The sequence below is a fragment of the Rhinatrema bivittatum genome, chromosome 1 (assembly GCF_901001135.1).
Source record: "Rhinatrema bivittatum chromosome 1, aRhiBiv1.1, whole genome shotgun sequence".
NCBI classification, from domain to species: domain Eukaryota; kingdom Metazoa; phylum Chordata; class Amphibia; order Gymnophiona; family Rhinatrematidae; genus Rhinatrema; species Rhinatrema bivittatum.
The window spans coordinates 156,311,096-156,337,738 of record NC_042615.1 but is presented as its reverse complement, the minus strand read 5'-3'; the positions used below and the strand labels follow the sequence as shown (position 1 = coordinate 156,337,738).

General features: G+C 47.9%; 1 protein-coding gene across 1 annotated transcript in view; it reads left to right on the top strand.

Moving 5' to 3' along the window:
* UCHL1 (ubiquitin C-terminal hydrolase L1) overlaps positions 1 to 26,643 on the top strand; it is an 89,604-nt gene that overhangs the window by 5,613 nt on the left and 57,348 nt on the right. Inside the window, exon 4 of the mRNA XM_029588864.1 lies at positions 17,034 to 17,184. Within this exon, the coding sequence (XP_029444724.1) occupies positions 17,034 to 17,184 (151 nt within the window). The remainder of the gene's footprint in view (positions 1 to 17,033; positions 17,185 to 26,643) is intronic.

The window sequence follows — 26,643 nt, the reverse complement described above, 5'->3', positions numbered from 1 at the left end:
AAGTAAAAGAAAGCCAAGAAAAGTGAAGGGATCCAGCAGGTCAGCTGGATCCCGGAAGAGGAGATCCTCAGCGGTCCCTGAGGGTGACGCAACGCGGCGGAAGCGCCCTGTGCGGGGGATGCCGCAGGTATCTGAGTCCGACTCTACTTCCCCGGAGGAGGATGACCCGGCTGCGGAGCCCCCGGGGGGGGGGGGGCCGACGATGCGACGGACGAGAGTCCTTCTCAGCCGGGAGCGGGGAAAGGAACGACGGCAGTCGAGGGTGATGACACAAAGGTAGTCGGTTGTTCCGCAGAGAGGAACTAACCCCACTTATTCCGGCTATCCTCCAGGAGCTGGGGGTGGAGGCGCCGCCGGTGGTACCCCCCGGCAGGCAGCAAACATGGATCCGGTACTGCTGGGCCTCACGGGTCCAGCAGTAGCTTTCCCTTTTCTGTTTACGGCTTCAGACATCTTGTTCCGTGAGTGGGACACTCCAGAGTTGGGCCTGAAGGTGAGCAAAGCTATGGATAGGCTCTACCTGTTACCCAGATGCGCTACACGACCTCCTTCATACTTCGGCCAGGTCCATGGTCTCGGCAGTGTCTGCCCGTCTGCTCCTCTGGCTCCGGAATTGGGCGGCGGATGGCTCGTCCAAGGCTCACCTCGGGGTGCTGCCGTTTAAAGGGAAATTATTGTTTGGCAAGGAGTTAGACGATTTGATGTTGTCCCTTGGCGAGAAAAGAGCGTTCAGGTTGCCTGAGGATAGGATTAGAGCCTGATCCTTCTCCAACTGGGCCAGTTTCCGTGGTAACAGGAGGTCATGTCCCCAGGTCCTTCCTATCGTTCCGGTTCCTCACGGTCGTCCTCATGGCCTCAGTCCTTTCGGGGGGACGCGGTTCGGCTGTCAAGGTGGAACCCCGGAGGGCTCGAGCTCCAAGGCCTCCCAATGAGATGCGGCCGGTCCATCCCTCGCTTCAGCTTCAGGCGTTCGTTCCAAACGTGGGAGCTCGGCTGCAGTTGTTTGTCGAGGAATGGGCCAAGATAACGTCAGACCAGTGGGTCCTCAACGTGATAAATCACGGTTACGCGTTAGATTTTGCAAGGATTCCGTCAGACAAGTTCCTGGTGTCGCCATGCAAGTGCCCCATAAAGTGCGCAGCGGTACAGGGGACCCTTCAACGCCTGCAGGCCTTGGGGGCGATTTCCCCAGTGCCACTCAAGCAGCGCGGCCAAGGTTTTTATTCATTTACTTCATCGTGCCAAAGAAGGACGGCACTTCAAGACCAATTCTAGATCTCAAAGGGGTAAACAGATGCCTTCGCATCCCACACTTCAAAATGGAGACAATCCGGTCAGTGATTGCCTCTGTCCGCCCCGGCGAATTCCTGGCTTCATTGGACCTCACAGAAGTGTACCTTCACATCGGCATCCAGCAGTCTTACCACCAGTTCTTCAGGTTCTGTATTCTGGGCAGGCATTATCAGTTCAAAGCTCTTCCCTTCGGGCTGGCCACGGCTCCCTGGACCTTCACGAAGGTGATGGTGGTGGTTGCGGCTCACCTCCGAAGAGAGGGGTTCTTGGTACATCCCTACCTGGACGATTGGTTGATTCGAGCCAAGTCCGAGGTCCAGTGTCGACAAGCAGTCAACAGTCCTCACGCTCTTGCAGTCCCTGGATTGGGTTGTCGACCTCAGCAAGAGTCATCTGACACCCACCCGTCTCTGGAGTATTTGGGGGCCCTGTTCGACACGAAGAGGGGCAAGGTCTTTCTATCCAAGGACAGAGTCCTCAAGCTGCAGGGTCAGGTGCGCCGCTTGTTGTCTCTTCGGCTTCCCCTGGTATCCGATTACCTGACTGTTTTGGGTTCTGTGGCTTCAACGCTAGCTTTGGTCCCCTGGGCCTTTGCTCATCTGCGTCCTTTGCAATCAGCGTTGCTTTCCCGATGGAAGCCAGTGTCCGAAGAGTTTCATCTGCCACTCCCGCTCACGGCCCAGGCGAGGGCCAGTCTTCACTGGTGGCTGGAAGCGGACCACTTGACTTGTGGAGTGTCCCTGTTAGTACCCGACTGGACAGTGGTAACCACAGACGCCAGTCTCTCCAGCTGGGGAGCGGTCTGCCTGGGCAAGTCGGCGCAGGGCAAGTGGCCCTTGGCCCAGACTCAGTGGTCCATCAATCGCTTAGAGACCAGGGCGGTTCGCCTGGCACTACAGTCCTTTCTGCCGCTTGTGCGGGGAAAGGCGGTTCGAGTGTTGGACAACGCCACCACCGTGTCTTATATCAACCGTCAGGGGGGGGGGGACGAGAAGTCCACTAGTGGCAGAGGAGACGCAGCTCCTGTTAGCCTGGGCGGAGTACAACCTCAGCAACATAGCGGCGTCTCACATTGCCAGAGTCGACAATGTTCAGGCGGACTTCCTCAGTCGTCATCTGGATCCCGGAGAGTGGGAATTGGCGCCGGGGGCGTTTCACCTCATTTGCGAAAAGTGGGGGACGCCACATATGGACCTCATGGCCACATGGTAAAATGCAAAGGCGCCCAGGTTTTACAGCCGTCGGAGAGAGAGAGGGGCCGAAGGAGTAGATGCGTTAGTTCTGCCTTGGCCGATGGACGTACTGCTGTATGTGTTCCCTCCTTGGCCGATGATCGGCAAAATTCTTTGATGCATAGAGCTGCATCCGGCCGAAGTGATCTTGGTGATGCCAGAGTGGCGGCGACGCCCGTGGTTCGCAGATCTCATTCAGTTGTCGGTAGCATCGCCCCTTCGTCTTCAGGGGTTGGCAGGGCTTCTTTGGCAAGGCCCCATTTGTTTGGAGGATGCAGATCACTTCTGTCTCACGGCATGGCTTTTGAGAGGCAGCGCTTGAAGAAGGGTTATTCGGATGTGGTGGTTGCCACATTATTGCGGGCCAGAAAGCAGTCTACTTCCATGGCGTATGTTCGCATCTGGGCAGTCTTTGACTGGTGTGCGGAGCGCAATGTGGATCCTACCTCGGTTCCCGTATCCGATATCCTGTCATTCTTACAGGCTGGTTTGGCTAAAGGTCTTTCATGTAGTTCCCTTCAGGTCCAGGTGGCGGCACTTGGTTGTCTGCGTGGCAAGGGGTGAAAGGGCTCCTTGGCACTGCACCCAGACATTGCACGGTTTTTGAAGGGAGCCAAACATCTCCGTCCATTACGTCATCCATGCCCGTCCTGGAACCTCAATTGGGTACTCTCTGTGTTGTGCTCAGCTCCTTTTGAGCCCTTAAAGCGGGCAACCCTCAAGGATCTCACGTTGAAGACTGTCTTCCTTGTCGCTATTGCTTCAGCACGCCGTGTTTCGGAGTTGCAGGCGCTGTCTTGTAGGGAACCGTTCCTAAGGATCTCGGATTCCGGGGTCTCCTTACGAACGGTCCCTTCCTTCTTGCCCAAAGTGGTTTCAGTGTTTCATTTGAATCAGTCCATTGAGCTTCCCGCTTTCGACATCCGGGATACGTCTCAGTCAAAGATGCGGGATTTGCAGAGGTTGGACGTTCGGAGGACACTTCTCCACCATCTGGAAGTCACCAATCCGTTCTGTGTGACGGATCATCTTTTTGTTCTGTTCTCAGGTCCAAAGCGTGGGGGCATGGCTTCCCGGACTACAATTGCACGATGGCTCAAGGAGGCCATTGGTTCCGCGTATATAGTACGGGGAGAGCCGGTGCCTGGGGGTCTCAGGGCTCATTCGACCCTTTCGCACGCTGCTTCCTGGGCAGAATCTTCTCAGGTGTCGCCCCAAGAGATTTGCAGGGCGGCTACTTGGAAGTCGTTGCATACTTTTACACGGCATTACCGGCTGGATGTTCAGGACACTGCCGGGGGTTTTGGAGAGAGAGGGTACTCCGTACGGGACTCTCTGCTTCCCACCCTCGGTAAGTTGGCTCTGGTACATCACAGGTGTCCTGGACTGATCCTGGTACGTACAGGGAAAGGAAAATTAGTTTCTTACCTGATAATTTTCGTTCCTGTAGTACCAAGGATCAGTCCAGGATCCTGCCCGTGCTGTTCGGAAGAAACGGAGAGTCCGCTCGTTGGTGTTCAGTATTTTGGTTTTACTGTTCTGCTTTCTCGGTTGAGAGTTTTGTTCCAGTTGGGGGTTTTTGCAGTTGCTCCCTCTTGGGGATGGGTCCCTGTTTAGTTCCTGTCCTTTGCTACTTTGACATAACGTAAGACTGAGGGGCTGTGACAGGAGAGTGACCATATATGGGTGAGCCCGACAGGTCTTGCTCTGTCTCCATCTACTGGTGTGGAGTCACAACCCAGGTGTCCTGGACTGATCCTTGGTACTACAGGAATGAAAATTATCAGGTAAGAAACTAATTTTCCTATCTAGGTCATGGTGGTAACTTTCGAAGAAGGAATCCTAGTTCATCCTTGCATGGACAGTTGGCTGATTATAGCCAAATCTTTTCAAGAAAGGGTTCAGATGGGTTAGTCTTTTTAGAAGGCTTGGGCTGGGTGATCAATCTGAGTAATCTTATTCTAGCTCAATATGATTACCTAGGGCATGCTTCAATACTAAGTTTCAGGTGTGGGCTACTATAGTTGGGGAGGGGGGGGTCAACATTTTGATCAGATGGGTGCAGTTCTTTGCTCTGAGAGCCTGGGATTATCTACAGCTCCTCAGTTCCACTGTGCTCTAGATCTAGACCCATAGCCCATATGGGACATCAGATTTATTTAATCAACTACCTGTCTCAAGACACAAGATCTAGCTTCCTATACCATAGTTGTGAGGGACAGCCTTTGGAGTTCCATTGAATCTTTTGTGGGGAGGTCAGTTTAATGAACCCTCCTTGGATCCTGGTGATGACAGCAATAAATCTTTCTGGCTGGAGCACATTGTCTAGATCAGGTGGTCAATGGTTCTCTGGAAGAAAGTGGTGTCAGCAGGCTGGAACCTGCATCCAGCTTTCATTTTCTTTTACTACTCCAGAGCAAAGCAGTGAGCATGCTTTGTCAATACTAAGGCAGTGGAGCAGACATGAACATTCAAGGTGGCTCTAGAAGTCTCTTGAGGGCACCCTGAAATCTTTTCCTTGGACAGGAGCTTTCTGCTATTGCAGACTTATGAGTGGGAATCTCCTGGATCCAGGTAAATGGAGACTTCCCTGTACGTACCTGGATCAGTCCAGACCCTGGGTTATGTCACCAATCCAGCAGAGGGAGGCAGAAAAAACATTCTAATGACTCTGACGTATACCCTGGAGCACCACCTGCAGTCAATCAGTATTTCTCTGTCTCCCAGCAGAGGTGGATGTCCCTAACCCCTGCAGTCTGTGGCAGTTTGTTATTTTTTAGTCAGGTAGTTTAGGTGTTAATTTTTTGCAGGCTTTCTTTTTCTTTTGAAGAGAGCCTGTTCTTTTCATTTAAGTTATTTAAAAAAAAAGTTTTACTTTTTCTTCACAGCTGTTTCACTGCCTCCTGGGAGGACTATACCTCCTGGTTTTTGAGGCTGCTGGAGTTGGGGAGGTTTTGTACCCAGCAACCACTCCTGGCAGGGGTGATACCGGGAGGCCCGGCTCACTCACCCTACTTGGAGCAGCTCCTGGGGGCCGCGGCGTTTCGGTCAGGAAAAAAAAAAAAAATTCTTCACAACTGAATTGTTTACTTACCTTTTGGTGTTCAGTGGGCCTGTGCCTTTGTTTTTTTGCCAGGGTTTCTTTCAGTTTAGTTTTTCATACTTTTTATTTTGTGCCGTTTTTTCTTTATAATGCCGCGAGGCGCGGCCTGCCGCACTTGTGGAGATGCACACGTGAGTCTCTCCAGGGAGAGTCTGTTCATCCTGTCTCCCCAGGGGGGAAGGCTTAAGTTTGCCGATTTAAAAAAAACAAAAAAAAAACAAAAAAAAAAAAAACTCTGCAACTTCACGCGGCCCCAAAACCTCAGCCCAGCTGCTCCTGCCCCTGACTCTTTTCGCTGCAGTGCGGGAACTGAGGCACTCCTGTCTACTCTGAGGGTGGTGACACAACAAGCTATTCAGGGTGCTTCTGACTCGTCTCCGCAGCCGGCGGTCCCTGGGGGGGGGGGGGGGGGACAAGCTGTGCGAAACAGGGCCATATTTATCGGCTGTAAGCCTGAAGGAGATTTCAGATTTTTCTTCCTCTTCTGCCTTTTCAGGGGATTTTCTTCGTTTTTCTTCGCAAAGCTTACAAATCTAAGAAATTTCATAAGTCTCTCATCTGAACAGAGGTTAAGGCCACGTTCCTCAAAAAGGGCTAGTCCCACGGGTTTGGGAGTAGGGTCAGCTCTGAAGTGTCCCCTTCGTCAGGGTCCAGATCAGACAATTTTTTTCTTTTTCATATGATTCTGAGCATGGCTCTTTACCTATCCTGGACAAGTCCTTGCCAGAGGGAGATTTAAATGAAGACCCTGCTTTGTGTATCAGTTCAGACCCTCATATTGCAGATGGGGATGACCCCAAAGTAGTCCGCCTGTTTAGAAGAGAGGAACTTAGTCCCCTTAATTCCAGCTATTTTACTGGAATTGGGTCTCGAGGTTTCAGTAAAGGATTCTAGGATGGGTGATTTTGACCCAGTGTTGCTTGGCCTTAGAGGTCCCACGACATTTCCTTTTCATCTTTCTCACTGACCTTATGTACCGGGAGTGGGATACTCCTGAGTTGGGGTTTAAGGTAGCACGAGCCATGGAAAAATTGTTTTCCTAGCGTGTAGCAGATGGACTCAGGACCAATGGGTATAGTGTACTCGTGCTAGCAGTTGGGAGACGGATCAGATTTCAATCTGACATCAGCACCTAGTACATATACCCCTGCAGGAAGTGCAGAATCTCAGTATTTTTAGTCTCCAAAGCAGTTAGGAGCTATCTTCACGCTCGCCGAGCATCAGAACAAATTTAAAGAACCTACCTGAAGACGAGCCCCGCACTCCTGCGGTGATACCCTCTGCTTACACGGATGGGGAGCACACTGCGAAGAGCTAACCGCCCAAGGGTGGTGGAACGTAGTCGAGTCGGTGGAACATCAACCAATTAGAGGCACGGGCAGTCCGGCTAGGCTGCCTGCGGTTTGCCCACAGACTTCGAAACAAAGCGGTCAGAGTGATGTTGGACAACGCCACCACGGCGGCATACATCAACAGGCAGGGTGGAACCAGAAGCCAACAGGTATCCTTACAAATAGCCCCCCTGATGACCTGGGCGGAAGTGAATCTCCAGGACATCTCCGCCATCCACATCGCCGGGAAGGACAACACCACGGCAGACTTCCTCAGCAGGGAAAGCCTAAACCCGGGAAAATGGAAGCTGTCAACCACAGCCTTCAAGATGATAGTGCAGGGGTCGGGAACCCATGGCTCGCGAGCCAGATATGGCTCTTTTGAGGGCTGCATCTGGCTCGCAGACAAGTGTCGCCATACTTCGCGGTTCCCCGCTGACCCAGCTGCTCCCCGGTCCTCCGCCGCCCGGGCTTAAAATGCTGTCAGCCCGGGCGGAACGCGGCAGGACAGCTGGAGTCAGCGGCACCCGGATGACTCCAGTCAGCGTGCTCTCTTCTCCTCCCCCCCGCGGCCCGGAAGAGGAAGTGGAGAGCATCGGGTGCCTGCGCGGGAAGAAGAGACCACACTAGCGTGGTCTCTTCTTCCGCGCAGGCACCCGATGCTCACCACTTCCTCTTCCGGGCCGCGGGGGGGGAGGAGAAGAGAGCACGCTGACTGGAGTCATCCGGGTGCCTGCGCGGGAGTCATCGGGTGTCAGCCGGGTGCCAGCGCTGGAGTCATCGGGTGCCTGCGCGGGAAGACCCGCGCAGGCACGCTAGTGTCCAATGGGAAGAAGACTGCAGCGCGGCTCGGAAGAAAATGAAAATCTTCAACCGCGGCCGATGGGACTCCGCCTTCGCCTCCGCAAGGGCTGAAAATGAAGGAGGTTAGCGTTGGGAGGTGGCTGCTGCTGCCGCGAGTTCCCGGGGGGGGGGGGGGGAGAGAGAGAGTGAATGAATGAGCAAGCAAGCATGTGTGTTTGAGATCCTGTGTGTGTGAGTGAGAGATTGCATGTATGTGAATGATTGAGAGCCTGTATATGTGAAAGAGAGTATGTCTGTGATTGAGATCCTGCCTGTGAGAGAGAGAGCATGAATGTAAGTTTACCATTGGGAACCTGTATGTGTAAGTTTGTAATTGAAAACCTGTTTGTTTGAAAGAGTATGTGTGTATGATTGAGATCCTTTGTGTGTGAGAGAGATCATGTGTATGTATGATTAAGAGCCTGTGTGTATAAGTAAGAGAGAGATCATGTGTGTCTGTGTCTGATTGACAGCTGGTTTAGGTGATGGAGCATGTGAGTATGTGATTGAGAGCCTGTGTTTAAATGAGAGAGAGAGACCATGTGTGTCTGTGTGATTGAGAGCTGATTTAGGTGAGGGAGCATGTGAGTATGTGATTGAGAGCCTGTGTGTAAATGAGAGAAAGAGAGGACATGTTTGTAAGCATGTGAATGAGAGTCTGTGTGTGAGAGAAAAAGACAGCATGTATTTATGTGATTGAAAGCCTGTGTGTGTGTGTAAGCGTGAAAAGATAGACAGCATGTGTGTAAATGTGTAATTAAGAGCCTATATAAGTGAGAGAGAAAAAACATTTGTATATGTGAGTGACTGAGAGCATGTGTGTATAGGTGTGTCATTGAGAGCCAGTGTGAGAGAGAGCGCTGTATGTGACTGAGAGAGGAGAAAGTTCCAAGCAAACCACCCCACCTCCTGCTAATTCAGAACAATCTCAGGACACCTGGATATCAAACGTTCCCAGGTATGCAGAGCAAAAAAATTTTTGTATCCTTATTATTTTTCATTACTGGATCTTTGTGTCTGCTATTTTGAAATATTTTGTTGGTATCTGGAAATGTTTTTATATGAGTTTTTAATTATTGGATATTCCACTCATCAGCTGTTTCGAAATATGTTCTTTTTGTTAGTACAGTTTTACTGCTGATGATTTTATATTTCTTGATTTGTTTTATAAGGATGTGTGATGTTTCTTTTTTCCTTTGTTACACTGCATACAGAGACTCTGGCTTGTTGCAGTTTCCAATTCAGTTTTTGTCTGCATGCTTCTTGTTATGCGTTTTGGTCTCTTTATTCTATGTTAGGTGAGGGACAGCACGTGATTCAGGTGAGGTTTTCTGCTGGCGTGTAGTTTCTGTGTAGGACTCTATAGCAGCCTGACTTGGTCCGTTTTCCTAATAGGAGATGTATTGGTGTCTTAAGGCCTGGTGTAATATTTTCAGAGACTTATTGTACTTTAAAAGTGTGATCTTACATAAAATGCACACATTTACTTGTATTTAGTTTTAAACATATTGTATGGCTCTCATGGAATTACATTTTAAAATATGTGGCGTTTATGGCTCTCTCAGCCAAAAAGGTTCCTGACCCCTGTGATAGTGGATCGGTGGGGGACCCCAGACATGGATCTTCTGGCAAACAGATCCAACACCCAAGTACCCAGATACTTCAGTCGCAGGTGAGATCCACAGTCAACAAGGGATCGATTCCCTGGTACAGACCTGGCCACCGGGGACCCTCCTATACACCTTTCCCTATGGCCCTGCTGGGTGCAATCATTCACAACGCTCAGCGACACAGAGGTCTAGTTCTTCTGGTGGCCCCGGACTGGCCAAGAAGACCCTGGTACGCAGACATGAGACTACTGGCAGGGGAAACCCTACCCCTGCCCCCACACAGGAACCTACTACAACAAGGATCCAGCTCCTCTTACGGTCTGGCCATTGAGAGGGCCCGACTGAGGAAGAGGGGATACTCGGGGGCAGTAATAGATACCCTCCGAGCACGCAGGTTCTCCACATCGCTAACATATATAAGGATCTGGAGAGTATTTGAGGCCTGGTGCGAAGATCACAACATCGAACCACACTCCTCTAAAGTCCCCATAATTTTGGAATTCTTACAGAATGGACTCCAGAAGGGCCTGTCCCTCAACTCAATCAAGGAACAGGTGGCAGCACTGTCATGCTACGGCCCCAGGAACAAGGGCAACAGCATAGCCGTGCACCCAGACATCTCAAGATTCCTGAAAGGGGTCAAACACATTCACCCACCACTAAAGTGGCCAGTGCCCCTGTGGAACCTCAACCTCGTCCTGGAATTCCTAGCGGGACCCGCCTTCAGACCCCTCCGAGGCCTGTCTCTCAGTCTACTAACCCTAAAGATGGTGTTTCTGCTGGCTGTATGCTCAGCCCGTCGCATTTCAGAGCTACAAGCACTGTCCTGCCGTGATCCATTTCTCAGAATTACCCCGGGGACCATCCATCTACACACGGTCCCCCTCCTTCCTCCCCAAAGTGGTCTCACACTTCCACCTCAACCAAACCATTTCATTACAAACGATGGAAGGTTTGAAGAAGTCAGAAGGCCGGTCTCTACGCCATCTCGACATCGGCAGACTACTATCCAGATACCTGGAAATGTCAGAACCGGTACGCAAGACGGACCACCTGTTCGTCCTGCACAGTGGGAAGAAGCAAGGGGAAGCGGCCTCACGGGCAACCATTGCTCGCTGGATCAAAGAAGTCATCAAGGCGGCCTACGTAGAAGCAGGAAAACCACCACCTCGACAGGTCAAGGCCCATTCCATCAGAGAACAGGCGGTTTCCTGGGCAGAAACCAGGATGCTGTCACCTGCCGAGATCTGCAGGGCAGCAACGTGGTCCTCATCCATACCGTCTCCAGATTCTATCGTCTGGATGTCCAGGCTCGGGAGGACACAGCATTTGCAAGAGCAATCCTTATTGGACCACTGGCAGCCTCCCACCCAGTTCAGGAGTAGCTTTTATACATCACATTGGTCCTGAGTCCATCTGCTACACGCTAGGAAATGGAGAAATTACTTACCTGAATTTCGTTTTCCTTAGTGTAGCCAGATGGACTCAGCAGCCCACCCTCAGCTGCTGTTATACATGGTCGTTCATCGAATCAAGGTAAGCCATGTTTTACTTAATATTGGGCATCTACCCTGCCAGGTGTCGACGCTTTCCGGTTGAGGACACTGGCAGTCTCCAGCTATAGTCTAGCAACCAATTTAATCTAATCAGAGTAATCACATTAAGTTAATCGGTCAGTCACACATATATCCATAATGCTTTGCAAGGAAGAATACTGAAATTCTGCACTTCCTGCAGGGGTATATGTACTAGGTGCTAACATCAGATTGAAATCTGATCCGTCTCAAACTGCTAGCACGAGTACACTATACCCATTGGTCCTGAGTCCATCTGTCTACACTAAGGAAAATGAAATTATCAGGTAAGTAATTTCTCCAATCCATTACCTGAGGAAGCTTTGAAAATTTTAAAATTTTCTAAGGTGGATGCTGCTGTTTCAGCAGTCACTAAGAAAACTATTCCAGTAACTGGGGCTACGGCTCTTAAAGATCTCCAAGATCGTAAGCTGGAGGTTCAGCTTAAGCGAATTTTTGAGGTTTCTGCTCTTGGTGTGCAGGTGGTCATGTGGCTTTGCGAGCTGGACTAAGATGGGTCCAGGCTTTACAAAACAATTCTTCCCTCTCTGAAGAGGTTGCTCAGGCTGGTAGACTGGAAGCTACAGTTGCTTTATATGATCTCATTAGGACCTCGGCTCGCTCTATCGTTGCTTCTGTATCGGCTCGCAGACTTCTCTGAGGAATTGGTCTGCAGATGTATCCTCCAAAGCTCAATTAGGGGCTTTACCCTTTAAGGGAAAATTATTTGGTAAGGAATTGGAAGATTTAATTTTGTCCCTAGGGGAAAATAAGATTCACAAATTGCCAGAGGACCGTCCTAGGCCTAGAAGCTCTTCATCTTGCTCTCGTTTTCAGTCTAACAGGAGATTCTCATCAGTCTGCTCCTTCAGGTAGACAACAGAATTGGTCTCAGTCCTTTCGTGGCTGCCACTTTGGTAGACCTGGAACTTCCCAAGTCTCAAGCACAAAGTCTGTCCAATGATATAAGGCTGGTCCTTTCTCCAGTTCCCGTCATAGGGGGCAGGCTGTCTTCATTTTACGGAGAATGGGCCAGATGTACGTTGGATCAATGGGTTCTATCGGTGATAAATCAAGGTTAAGCTTTAGATTTTGTTCAGCGACTTCACCACCTATTCCTAATTTCAGTGTTCTTCCCTACAAAAGCATCTCATAATCCAAGACTCACTACAGCGTTTAAGCGACCTAGGAGCTATAGTTCCAGTTCCAACATCGGAAAGGTCATTATTCAATTTTCTTCGTCCTTCCCAAAAAGGAAGGAACCTTTTGTTCCATTCTCGATCTCAAGAGGGTCAACCGTTGTCTAAGGATTCCAAAGTTCCGGATGGAGACTCTTCGGTCTGTCATAGCTTCGGTTCACAGAGGAGAATTTCTAGCATCTCTCGACCTCACCGAAGCTTGTCTTCATATCTGCATTGATCCAATCAGAAGTTTCTCAGGTTTTTGCATTCTAGGGCAACATTATCAATTCAGGGCTCTCCCGTTCGGATTAGCCACAACTCCCAGAACATTTACCAAAATAATGGTTGTGGTGGCCACTCAACTCAGGAAGGAGGGCCTGTTGGTACATCCGTACCTGGACGACTGGTTGATTCGAGTGAAGTTGGAATCTTTGTTATACAATCAACAGGGTAATCAGCCTTTTGCAGTCTCTAGGCTGGGTGATCAAAGAAAAGTCACCTATTACCTTCCCAATCTCTGGAGTTTTTGGGTGCACGGTTCGAGACTCATCAAGGGATAGTGTTCCTTCCGGAGCATCGCCTTCTCAAGATTCAATCACAAATTCAAGACTTAGTCTATTCCTATTCCTTGTGTGGGATTACTTGATAGTTTTAGGTTCAATGACTTCTACTCTGGAGTTGGTTCCCTGGCCTTTGTGCACATGAGACCACTTCAGTCTGCATTGCTTTCATGCTGGAATCCAGTTTCTGAACTATACCACCTTCCCCCTTCCTCTTACAGAGACTGCTCGTTCCAGTCTAGATTGGTGGTTACAGACAGCAAATCTGCAACGAGGTATACCACTAGAGATTCCAGAAGTGACTGTGGTCACTACAGACACCAGTCTTTCAGGCTGGGGAGCGGTATGTCAGAATACATCTGTTCAGGGTCAGTGGTCCAAAGAGGAAGCACAGTGGTTGATCAATCTTTTAAAGACCAGAGCGGTTCATTTAGCCTTAATCGCTCTTCAACCTCTCCTTTGCGGGAAGTCTGTTCGGGTTCTTTCCGACTATGCAACCATGGTAGTGTACATCAACAGTCGGGGAGGAACCTGAAGCTTCCTGGTAGCTCAGGAAGCACAACAGTTGATCGCCTGGGCGGAGCAACATCTGCTCAGCATCGCAGCCTCGCACATTGTTGGGGTGGACATCATTCAAGCCGACTTTCTCAGTCTGCATCTCGACCCAGGCGAGTGGGAACTGTGAGGAAGCCTATCAAATATGTAACAGATGGTCCACTCCGGCAATGGATCTCATGGCCACATTTCAGAATGCCACAGCCCCTCAGTTCTTCAGCCGCAGGAGGGAGAGGAGCGGAAGGAGTAGATGCTCTGGTACTTCCTTGGCCAAGGGTTGTTCTTCTCTGTGTTCCCTCCCTGGCCTCTAATCGGCAAGGTTCTGTGTTGGATAGAAGTTCAACAAGTCGACGTTGTCTTAGTGGCTCCGGAGTGGCCATGCTGTCCATGGTTCGCGGACCTGGTCAGACTAGCACTGGACGGTCCCCTTCGATTTCGAGATCTTCCCTGCCTTCTGTCTCGGGGTCCGGTTTGTTTGGAAGAGGTCTAATGCTTCTCTCTAGCAGCATGGCTTTTGAGAGGTGTCTGTTAAAGAATAAAGGTTATTCAGATGCTGTAGTGACTATATTGCATTCTAGAAAACCTACATCTTTGGCTTATGCAAGGGTGTGGAAGGTTTTTGAATCTTGGTGTAATGAGCATAAAGTAGATCCCGTTCATTCTTCAGTATCCAATATTTTATCTTTTTTACAAGACTGTTTCGTGGTAAGGTTCAGGGATTATCCTTGGCTGCGCATCCGGATGTAGCACATTTTCTCAAAGGTGCGCAACATCTACGTCCATTTCGGAATCCTTGTCCTGCTTGGCGTTTGAATTTGGTTCTTAAGGCTCTGTTTGGCTCCCTTTGAACCCCTTAATCATGCAACTTTGAAGGATCTCACATTGAAGGTGTTTCTTGTGGCCATTTCTTCAGCTCATAGAATTTCAGAGTTGCAGGCCTTGTCTTGCAGAGAGCCTTTTCTTAGAATTTCTGATACAGGAATTTCATTACAGACTATACCATCTTTTTTACCTAAGGTAGTATCTTCTTTCCATTTAAATCAGTCCATAGAGCTTCCGGCTTTTCAGTCTTTAGATTGTTTGTTTGGATCCTTCCTATAGGGATCTTAAAAAATTGGATGTACAACTAGCTCTGTTGCGTTATCTTGAAGTTACAATTTTCGATTTGTCTGATCATTTGTTTTGTAGAGTAGCCCTCGCAAAGGTCATAAGGTTTCAAAGGCTACAATTGCTCGTTGGTTAAGACGATTCGTTCAGCTTATCTTCTAGCTCATCGTGACCTTCCTGAAGGGTTGAGAGCTCATTCTACTAGGTCACAGGCTACCTCTTGGGCAGAATGTCAGTTTCTCCTCAGGAGTTCTGTAAAGCAGCGACTTGGAAGTCGTTGCATATTTTTGCAAGTCATTACCGCTTGGATGTTCACGCTCAAGTTCGGCAGCCTTCGGAGAGAGTGTTCTCAGAGCGGGACTTTCTGGGTCCCACCCTAATTGAATCAGCTCTGGTACATCCCAGGGTCTGGACTGATCCAGGTATGTACAGGGAAAGGAAAATTGGTTCTTACCTGCTAATTTTCGTTCCTGTAGTACCATGGATCAGTCCAGACGCCCACCCTTTATGTCTGTATTATATTTCTTTTCGGATAGGCAGCTCATTCACTGTTTGGGTGATTAAACTGCCTTTCATGCTGTCTATTTTTCTTAATATTTTCTTGTTTTATTCCCAAGATTTTTTGGGGGGATTCTGCTTCCATTTAGAATTTGTGAGTTGGAAATTCGTTCTATTTAGATAGCTAGTTAATGTTAGTTAAATTTCATACTGATTGACTGCAGGTGATGCTCCAGGGTATACGTCAGTCATTAGAATGTTCTCTGCCTCCCTCTGCTGGATTGGTGACATACCCCCTCTGATGTCACTGAGGACTGTGACGGACATTAAACGGCGCCAGAACACCGGGTGCCTGCACACAGGGATGCCACACCATCACCACCAGGCTCCCTGAAATAACTAACAGTGATGAGAGAGAGAGAAAATAAGTGAGAATCCATCTGGAACTGAGAGGGGAGGGGCGGTGTGTGATCCTTGATCGGGAGACCTGCCGCCTCTGTCACTGAGGACTGTGACGGACATTAAACAGCGCCAGAACACCAGGCGTCGTGTGCTGTGCAACAAAGCGGCACTTCCCTTTGTGCAACCCGTAGTGTTAGCAATTCCCCATGTTCTTGTATATCCCTTAACAATCCCCATATTTAAATGTTTAATGTATTTGACAAAGGTAACTCATGAGTTCCTGCAAATTGTTTAAATGTAACCCAGTGCTCCTTCAAGCAGATAAGGGCATATTCCACAAGGTCTCAGGTTACTACATGGGTTGAGCTGAGATCTACTTTGGAGGTTTGTAAGCAGCAACATTTTCTTCCCTACATTCCTTTGCTAAGCATTACTGTTTGGATGTCAGTCCAGGAAGAAGCTACCTTTGCCTCAGTTTTATAAGGGGTGGGGCAGCATCCCATCTGGTTAAGGAATAACTTGGGCACATCCTACTGGTCTGACTGGATAAAGAAGGTGAAACTACCTGAATTTCCTTGAGTCCAGTCAGACCAGTCCAGGACCCTCCCTGTGCTGCCATTTTTTGAAGATTAAAAAAAAAGAGGAAAGTTGAAGACTGATAGGGTTAAGGCCCTTGCATTTATAAACTGCTTAGCAGGTGAGGTTCCTTTTCTTAATGTTGTAAGATTACTACTATCTAATGGTTCATCTGGAAGACCTAAAAACAACCCTCCAACACCCCCTCCCTAAAACTTGACTGTTGTATTGGAATTGAAGTTGTCCATTTAGCTTGCAACAAATACTGGCAGGCTGGTGTCTGCATCTAAGGAGTGAAATAAGTGAACCTGTTCTGTCTGAGCATAACCCACTGATTTGACTGGATTTGAGGAAAGGAAATTATCAGGTAAGAAGTAGCTTCACTGTTGCAAGGCACTATCTGAAGCTGCTAGCATAAGTCTCTCTGCTATGGCAAGCAAAATCAAATTATTGCCCTTATGAGAAGAGGTGATCATGTCAGCAGGTACACGATCACTGAAAAATGCAGTGATAGCAAAATCAAAAAAGTTGAAAGCTTGATTAGAAACCCAAATGAAGTTGTAAAAGCATTAAAAGGCTGCATTGTTCTTGTCTAAGATCCCTATCTAGACAAAAGCTGTTTATCACATACATACTCAATCATCCACATCAATTAAAAAAATACAAAATACACTCAATTATACATATAAATTGGTTATAAGAATGTATATCTCAAAATTTATTTTAAACATAAATATGTAGCCAAAAACCTATTATCATATCCTAAAAATATTAACTCAATTTGTCATCCTCCCCTCAATTTCTCAGGTATATAGCTATGTATTCACATATATCAAATCCCAAATTCAGTACATAATTTTTTTTAAAAAATCCACATTTTCCTCCTCTCTCCTGTTGTCCAGGATCTCAGACATAAAATTCCATTCATTCTATGTATATAGAAAATGTAAAAAATAGTGCCCTCTGTAATAGTGATACCTTGGTGGTTCTTTTGTAAGAGTAGGGAAGTCTAATGCCTAAAATGAGAAGGATAACTGCAGGATGCAAGGTACACTTCCTCTAAAAATACCAGCAGAAAAATCTTGGTCAAGTCATGACCCACTTGTGACACTTTTCTATTTTCAGGGAAGTAAAATGGGTCCAATGCAAATTTTATTTTTTTTTTTAGCATGAAAATTTCAGAGAAAAACAGATTGAAGAACTCAAAGGACAAGAAACAAGTCCAAAAATCTACTTCATGAAGCAGACTATTGGCAACTCTTGTGGGACTATTGGTCTTATACATGCAGTAGCCAATAATAAAGCTAATGTGGATCTTGGTGAGTGACTCCATCTTTTTGTAGCCATTTGTATATAATGGATTTTTATACAAGCTTGGAGCATAAAGCTTTTCTACAATCTTATACTTATGGGTGTTTGTAATTTAAGGCAAACTATTTCAAAACAAAATTCTAGGTTTTTAAAGTAACAAAGATTTCAGATGAGATGGGACTTCCATTTTTTTTTATAATTTCAGTTTTTGAGAACCAATATTAGCAAATATCAATACATATATAAGAATACAATGTTCCTGGAGAAATGTCCTCAGTATTTAACAATACAACACATGTAATTCTGCACAAAACTAATACAGCACAACTGTATTTTAAGTGTCTTCTATACTGATGTTAGTCGAAACATCACCTCGGTTTACATGGAACAAAAGCAATGGAAATTACAAGTAACAGGGGCAGGGTAGGGGGTACAAAAAACCAATAGAGCAGAAGCATAGGAACAATTAACAAGTGAACTGTCATAAGAACAAGTTCATAGTCAAATTCAGGTCATGATCCATCACAATTCAATATTCATCAAGGGTGTTGGGGAAAGGCTTGTTTGAATAGCCAGGTTTTGAGCTGGGCTCTGAATTTGGTGATGCAAGGTTCAAGTCTGAGGTGGGTTGGGAGTGAGTTAAAGTGCATAGGTCCAGCAATGGAGAGCGCCCAATCCCTTGTAGCTGTGAGGTGTGCCATCTTTAGGGATGGCACATGGAGGGACCCTTTGTTAGTGGTCCTTGTCGGTCGATTCGAACAGGCAAATTGGAGGGGATCTACCAGCCAGTTGGAGTGATGGGAATATAAAGCTTTATGGATAATGGTCAGGGATTTAAAGAGGATGTGGGAGGGAATAGGGAGCCAGTTTAGGTCCTTCAGTATAGGGGAAATATGGTCGTATTAAGTTTGAAGAAACCCTCTTTGTGTATTGTGAGAACCTAAACTTCCCCCTGTATATTTAGTGTATCAAATATCCTTAATGTGCAAACATCTCACAATGATTCTTTTGGTTCTTGCTTAGAATTTAACCTCATACACCCAATGCTACTTCCCACCCCCTGAGCTACTTATACTGTTGAACTCTATTTTTCCTCTCAGTTAGAGGGAGAAGCAAAGTTCCTTGAACATGCCCAGCCCAGTCCAGAAAAGTGGGTTGTGTATCCCTACCAGCAGGTGGGTCAGAACAATTAGAACTTTGGGCACTGCTGCAGTCACTCAGTATTTCTGACTCCAGCAGGTGGTACAGATGCACACCTGCAGCCTTTAGTTATATTTTTTTTATTTAGTTTGAATTTAATTTTTTGGTTTACGGTCACTTCCTGAGATGTTAGGTTCCTTCGTGGGCCATCCCTCCGTAGAAGCCGGGCGTCCTGGGAATTAGATATTCCTGTCAGGGTTTCGCCCACCACAGTTCGGTGTCTGAAGACCAGTGGCTCCTGGCTACTCACCAGTCTCCACTACAGTAGCTCCCTTGTTTCCTGCAACAGCTTTTCTCTGTTGGTAAAGTTTATTTTAAAAAAAAAAAGCTGTTTTCACTGCAGCTGACAGTCTTCAGTGCTGAGGTAAGGAGAGGTGCAGGAGGGACAGAGTCTTTTAAGGCTGGCCAGGGAAGCTGTCAGCAGTGTTCTCCTCAGCTCCTGGGGCTCCAGGTCATTTTCTGAGGGCAAGGGTGAGTTTGTTTTTTTTTCTCCATGTACCTCATTTACTCACTGCTTCCCTGCTGGGGGCCTTGCGATTTCACTGTAGACGGGCTTCTTTCCCACGGCACGGCTGGGCACGTTTTTTCTCTTCAGCCGGTAGTCTCTTAGCCTGCAGCACAAAAAATTTGTTTTTCTGGTCCTGCCTGACTGAAATTTTTTTTGTCGTGGCTCCGAGCGTTTCTTTTTTTATTCGCACCCTTTTCTATTTCACGCACTGCTGCAGATGGCACCGAAAACAAAATCACAGGCCTGCCGAGCATGTGGGTCACGAGGCCAGGTGTTAGATGCAGTCTCCTTATGCACAGCGTGTTCCCCAGGGTTAGAGAGCTCTTCGGGGCTTCTTACTCCCTTGGAGGGAACGTATGTCTCTCCTTCAGCTTCACGGGAAGAGGATTCTCCACCTGTTCTAGCCCCGGAGAGGGAAGACCACTGGAGGAACTGATATCACCCCAGCTGACTCTCCAGTGGGGGAGGGGGACTCGGAGGGGTTGTCCCCAGAATTTGTCCTCCTTATGCACCAGGCTTTCCTGGCAAGGAAATGGCAGTAAAGCGGCCTGGTCTCCTGGGGGGGGGGGGGCGTCATGGTGGCTATCACGGGACAATCTGGAACGGAGGTGGATTTGAACACTCCAAATTGGCTAATCTCCACCGATGCCAGCCTCTCAGGTTGGCAAGCAGTGTGTGCAGACAGGTCCGTACAAGGGCTTTGGTCGGCGATGGAAAGATCCTGGTTCATAAACCGGCTCGAGACCAGGGCTGTACGTCTGGCCCTGCAGGTGCAGAATGGTGGAAATCTTTGTGGGCAATGTGACAACGGTGGGACTCAAGTCCCACAGTAGCACTGGAGGCACGTCATCTGTTCACCTGGGCAGAGCGCCATCTCTGGTATTGCCACATCCCATGTCGCAGGAGTAGAGAATGTGCAAGCCAATTTATCTTAGCTGTCAGCAACTAGACCCAGGGGAATGGGAACTCTCTTGCAGCATGGAATCTCATTTGTGCCAGATGGGGAACTCCTCAGCTGGATCTGACAATGCAGGTGAATGCAAAAATAGCTAGTTTTTTCAGCTGTTGCCAAGAACAGGCTCGGTGGGCATAGACACTCTCGTGTGTCCTTGGCCCACAGGGATTCTTCTATATGCCTTCCCGCCCTGGCCCATCATAGGTCTGCTTCTCCGTCGCATAGTGACACCCAGGAAGGGAGATTCTGGTGGTGCCAGAGTGACCACATAGTCCATGGTTTGTGGATCTGGTACGCTTGGCTCTGGAGGGTCCACTTCAGCTGGCTCATCTTAACGCATCTGCTCAGTCAGGAGCCCATATTTTCGGATCTGGAGGATTGCTTCTCTTGCAGCTTGGCTTTTGAGAGGGAACATTTACACTTGAGAGGCTATTCAGAACAAGTCTTGTCCAGCCACCTCTATGGCCTATGTGAGAGTTCAGAAACTTTTTGAGACGTGGTGTCATCGGCGTTCCTGCGACCCTTTAGCGGTGCATGTTCCTCAGGTGCTTGACTTTCTGCAACAGAGCCTCGCGAAGGGCTTGGCGTTAAATTCCCTTCATGTACAAGTTGCAGCTCTAGGTACCTTGCGGGGAAACTGTTTGCTGGCAGCCCATCCAGATATTGCTTGGTTTCTTAAGGGGGTCAAATATTTTCGCCTTCCCATCCGTTCGGTGTGTTTGAATTTGGTCCTATGAGTTCTATGTGGCACTCCTTTCGAGCCTCTTCGTGGAGTTTCCCTGAAAGATTTGACTTTGAAAACAGTGTTTTTGGTGGCCATTTGCTCGGCCCGTCAGATCTGAGTTGCAGGGGCTGTCTTGTTAGGCTCCTTTTCTTCAGATTTATGACTATCTGGTATAAGAACATAAGAAAATGCCATACTGGGTCAGACCAAGGGTCCATCAAGCCCAGCATCCTGTTTCCAACAGTGGCCAATCCAGGTCATAAGAACCTGGCAAGCACCCAAAAACTAAGTCTATTCCATGTTACTGTTGCTAATAGCAGTGGCTATTCTCTAAGTGAACTTAATAGCAGGTATCATTACATACGGTTTCCGTTCTTTGTCCCGAAGGTGGTTTCAGCCTTTCACATCAATCAAATTGTGGAGCTTCCGGGGTTCTCTAACTTGTCCCGGGAGTCTTCTCAGAACAGAGACCTTCATCTTTTGGATGTGCGTGGCACATTTTATTGCGTTATCTGGAGGTTACCAATGACTTCAGACATTCTGATTTGTTCATTCTCTTCGGTGGCCCAAAAGGGGGACAAAGCATCTTGTTGGATTAAGGAAGCCATTTGCACAGCATACATAGCCAGAGGGTGTCAGGTGCCTTTGGGTCTCAGAGCTCATTCCACTAGGGCTCAGGCTACCTCCTGGGCAGAGTATCAGTTACTGTTGCCTCAGGAGATCTGTAGGGCAGTGGTGTGGTAGTCTATTCACACTTTTACGAAATGTTACCAATTGATAGTTAAGGCTTCTGATGAACCTTCCTTTGGGGAGTGTGCTTCGTGCGGGTCTTTTGGGTTCCCGCCCAGTGTAGGGTGGCTTGGGTACATCCCACTTTTCTGGACTGATCTGGGTATGTTTAGGAAATGAAAATATGTTCTTACCTATTAACTTTCGTTCCTATAATACCACAGTTCAGTCCAGAGGCCCACCCCTTTCTTCAGATACCAAAAGACTGTCTTGGTCAGAACCTGCTTAAGTTTTTTTTATTGAAGCTCCTTTTTTTGCAGACATGATTCATGGAGCAGTTTTTAGCAGTTTGGTCTAGTTTTTGCCAGCAGCAAAGTGGAAGTCTGGAAATTTGGTTGGGTACTACCCTTCGTTATTTAGTTGTTAGCATGAGCTTAGGTACAGGTCAATACTGAGTGACTGCAGGTGGCACACTCATTATGCAGCAGTGCCCAAAGTTCTAATTGTTCTCTGCCTCCATCTGCTGGTAGGGATACACAACCCACTTTTCTGGACTGATCTGTGGTATTACAAGAATAAAAAATTAGCAGGTAAGAACCCATTTTCATTTCATTGACTAGGCAGACATGGTGCATTCCACTAGAGCACAAGGTTTCTTAGGTGGAGGTTGTCTCTAGTTGAGATTTGCCAGGTGGCAACATGGTCCTTACATATATACTTTCTCAAAACATTACCTCATTGAAGTTAAGGCTGAAGAGGAAGTGGGCAGTGACAGGAGGGCGAGCAGCTTCCCACCGGTTTTGGCAGTAGCCTTGGTACATCACATCAATATGCACTTACCTGCTCTAGTGCAGAGGAAGGTCAAATTACTACTTACCTCCTGATTTCCTCTCCTCTAAGCACGTTAATCTACAACGTGCCGTAGGTTGCCTACTTGGTTTTGGTTTCTCCCTTGCATTTGGGAACAAAGTAGTGTTCTTTGAGTCATTTGAAGGACTGTTAAGGGGAAAGCCAGTTCCTAAGATCAGTTGATAACCAACAGCTCATTACTTCCAGCCAGCAGGCAAGTACTGAACTCAGTAAAATTTTAAGTTGGTTCAAATATCAGTTTATCCAGTTTCTCTTTTCTAGTGATAATGGCAGGTTATAGTCAAAGCAGAGCTATATATTGACTTCTGTCTCCTTTTCTGGTAGGAGTGTATAATCCACCAGTGTGGATTTACCAGCCTGCCTTAGAGAAAAGGAAATTCTGGTAATTTCACCTTCTTATATGTTAAATCCTATGCAAAGGTCAAACACCTTGCCTTTTTATTTAATGTAGGCAACTATGCTGTCCTGGCAGTTTGCTTTAGGTATCTCAAGTTTGTTTGTTTAAAATTGAAGCATCTATTCAATCTTTTGAGTGAACAAGAAGGGCAAACTGAAGTGAAGCCCTTGACTTCCATGTTAATTAAAAGCCGTGTTTAAGCCTATAAAGTGTTTAATTTTTGTAGAATTGAGCCATTTCATAGAATAGCCTTCAAAGCAGAGGGCATATATTTCTGTCTTGGGGACCTGTAAAGCTATCTTTCTAGCAACGTTTGATACATAGCTTGCTAAGTGGATATGCAGATGCAACTTCTGGGAGAAGTACTATATGCTGCTGTCACCTATCCTTGAGGTGCTGCTAAAATACAAATGTGTTGAGATGGGTGGGGTGTTTCTTTTCATACCTGAAATTCCTTTAGTTCCAGTCCCCTTATATTGGGGCAAATGCAGCCTCTGGTATTGCAGGTTACTTGCATGATTTGAAGTTCTGCATTTGTTTTGCTCTTTAGTTTGGCACCAGTAGCTGATGGTGTACCCCATGGTTCAGCCTGCTATTAAACAGAATGAATTGGCAGATGTGTAGCTTCTTGTTCCCTGTACATATCCAGATCAGTCCAGACACCTGGGTTTTGCCTCCCTTCCAGCAGATGGAGACAGAGAAAAACTGAGGGCCCCCTCTTAGACCAGTGTGCCACCTGCTTCTCTTCAGTATTGACCAGTATTTGTCTCCAGGAGAATGGAGGTGGTGCAAAACCTGTGGTTCTGTACCCAGCTTTAAAAAAAAAAAAAAAGTGTTCTGAAGACAGTAGGTCTAGCCCCCCAGGGGGTGGTTGTGGGACCATCCCCCTGGCAGTAGGCATACAGCGAGCAGGGGATGGGGACACCAAAAGTTGCTCCTTTGCTGGTGGTGATAGCTGGGGGACCCACTCCCTCCCCTTCAGCCTGCAGACTCTGCCAGGGGATCAGGAAAGTATCTGCTGCTTTGCCAGTTTTGATTAAAAAAAAAAAAAAAAAAAAAGTTTAAACTTTTGAGTGTCTGACAAATAGCAGGGGGAGGAGGCCTGGCTGGTATGAAGGTTTGCATGCAGCAGGAGAATCTCTGCTGCAGCTTGCTGTTTCGCTCCTCTGTTCCACCCCCCCCCCACTTGTTTCGGGGGGGGGGGGGGCATTCAAGCTGCTGCTCTGTGCGACTCCTGAGCTACATGTCCACTGATAACTGCCCTCGTTACATCACCGGTGGGGAGGGGGCATCCAGGAGCATGGCAGCAGCTTCTGTTTTGCCATAGTCAACTGTGCAGGCACAGGGTACCTCTGGCCAATCCAGGAATGGTGGCCATTTTGGATGCCTTCCACATAGCTGAGGAGAGTGCAGTAGGGGGAGGGGATCTCCCTCAGTTTCCTGTGGATATGAGGCACGAAGGGCCTCTTGACACAGGACTATTTTGAGCCGGGGGGGGGGGGGGGGGGTCCCTCTGGCTTTTCCTCAGAGTTTGTCCTTCTCATGCACCAGGCCTTTTTAGCCAGCAGTGCTTTTCAGCACAAAGGGGCCCCTGGGAATGAAGGGGGTCATGACCCCCTTGCAAGTTACACAGTACGGGGGATACGCCTGCCACACTCGGGCTTCGTACTGTCCAGGCCCCCACGGTGGGGGGAGGGGGGAGAGCACAGGAGGTCTCATGGGAGGGCTCTGACCCAGATGCACCCTTAATTGAGGCACTTCTCCCCCAGTGGATCTGGATGCTGAGAAGGTGCAATCCCCTGCCTTGGAAGGGGATGACCCTAGGGTGCTGCACTTATTCCAGCATGAGAAATTGGCACCCCTTATTACACATGTCCTAACAGTTGGGCATCCTTTACCCGTTGGTGCCAAGTGCAGATATGATGTATCCAATCATGGCAGGCTTGAGTCCAGCAAAATCCCTCCCTCTTCACGAGATTAGGCAGATGGTCCGTGAGTGGGATACTCTGGAGACGGGTCTTAAAGTCAGAGCCATGGACAAGCTGTACCTGCTGCCAGAGGATATGCTGGAGCTGCTGAATCTTCCCAAGATGGACGAGTTTGTGTTGGTCACTAAGCGATCTACTATTCCAGTAGTGGGGGTGGCAGCTTTGAAGGGTTTACAGGATCACAAGCTTGAGGTCCTTAAACAGATTTTTGAAGTTTCTGCTCTGGGCATTAGTGGCAGTATGCAGCAACAATATGCTATGGGCCAGTTTGCGATGGGTTCAGTAGTTAGAACACCAGGGATCTTCCTTAGGAAGCGAAGCAGGCAGAGCAGTTGCAGACCATGGTAGCCTATGGTGCAGATAACCTGTATGACCTGTGAACCTCATCCAGGACCATGGTATCTGCCGTTTCAGCGAGGAGGCTTTTGTGGCTGCAATACTGGTCGGCGGATGTCTCCTAAGGCGCAGCTCAGGGCGTTACTCTTCAAGGGAAAGTTCCTTTTTGAGGACCTAGAGCAGGGGTCGGGAACCCATGGCTCGCGAGCCAGATATGGCTCTTTTGAGGGCTGCATCTGGCTCGCAGACAGTCTCCACACTTTCCCGCTGACCCAGCTGCTCCCCGGTCCTCCTCCGCCCAGGCTTAAAATGCTGTCAGCCCGGGCGGAACGCGGCAGGACAGCTGGAGTCAGCGGCACCGGCATGCTCTCTTCTTCCCGCCCCCCCCGCAGCCCGTAAGAGGAAGTGGAGAGTATCGGGTGCCTGCGCGGCAAGAAGAGGCCACGCTAGTGCGCTTGGCATCGGCCCGAAGAAAAGAAGACTGCAGCGCGGCTCGGAGGAAAATGAAGAGGTTCAACCGCGGCCGATGGAACTCCGCCTCCGCGAGGGCTGAAAATGAAGGAGGTTAGCTTTGGGAGGAGGCTGCTGCCGCGAGTTTGTGGGGGTGGGGGAGAGAGAGAGTGAATGAGCGAGCAAGCTGTGTTTGCTCGCTCATTCACTCTCTCTCCCCCTCCCTGGGAACTCGCAGCAGCCTCCTTCATTTTAGGTGATAGAGCATGTGAGTATGTGATTGAGAGCCTGTGTGTAAATGAGAAAGAGAGGACATGTTTGTAAGCATGTGAATGAGTCTGTGTGAGAGAAAAAGACAGCATGTATTTATGTGATTGAAAGCCTGTGTGTAAGCGTGAAAAGAGACAGCATGTGTGTAAATGTGTAATTAAGAGCCTATATAAGTGAGAGAAAAAGCATGTGTATAGGTGTGTCATTGGGAGCCAGTGTGAGAGAGAGCGCTGGTATGTGACTGAGAGAGGAGAAAGTTCCAAGCAAACCACCCCACCTCCTGCTAATTCAGAACAATCTCAGGACACCTGGATATCAAACGTTCCCAGGTAGGCAGAGCAAAAAAATTTTTGTATCCTTATTTTTCATTACTGGGTCTTTGTGTCTGCTATTTTGAAATATTTTGTTGGTATCTGGAAATGTTTTATATGAGATTTAATTATTGGATATTCCACTCATCAGCTGTTTCGAAATATGTTCTTTTTGTTAGTACAGTTTTACTGCTGATTTTATATTTCTTGATTTGTTTTATAAGGATGGGTGATGTTTCGTTTTTTCCTTTGTTACACTGCATACAGAGACTCTGGCTTGTTGCAGTTTCCAATTCAGTTTTTTCTGCATGCTTCTTGTTATGCGTTTTGGTCTCTTTATTCTATGTTAGGTGAGGGACAGCACGTGATTCAGGTGAGGTTTTCTGCTGGCGTGTAGTTTCTGTGTAGGACTCTAGAGTAGCCTAACTTGGTCCGTTTTCCTAACAGGAGATGTATTGGTGTCTTAAGGCCTGGTGTAATATTTTCAGAGACTTGTTGTACTTTAAAAGTGTGATATTACATAAAATGCACACATTTACTTGTATTTAGTTTTAAACATATTGTATGGCTCTCATGGAATTACATTTTAAAATGTGGCGTTTATGGCTCTCTCAGCCAAAAAGGTTCCTGACCCCTGACCTAGAGCAACCGATCAAGCAACTGGGAGAGAATAAAAGTTCATAAACTCAGAGGACAGGCACAGGGGCACAAGGGCTTTCTGCCTTGCTC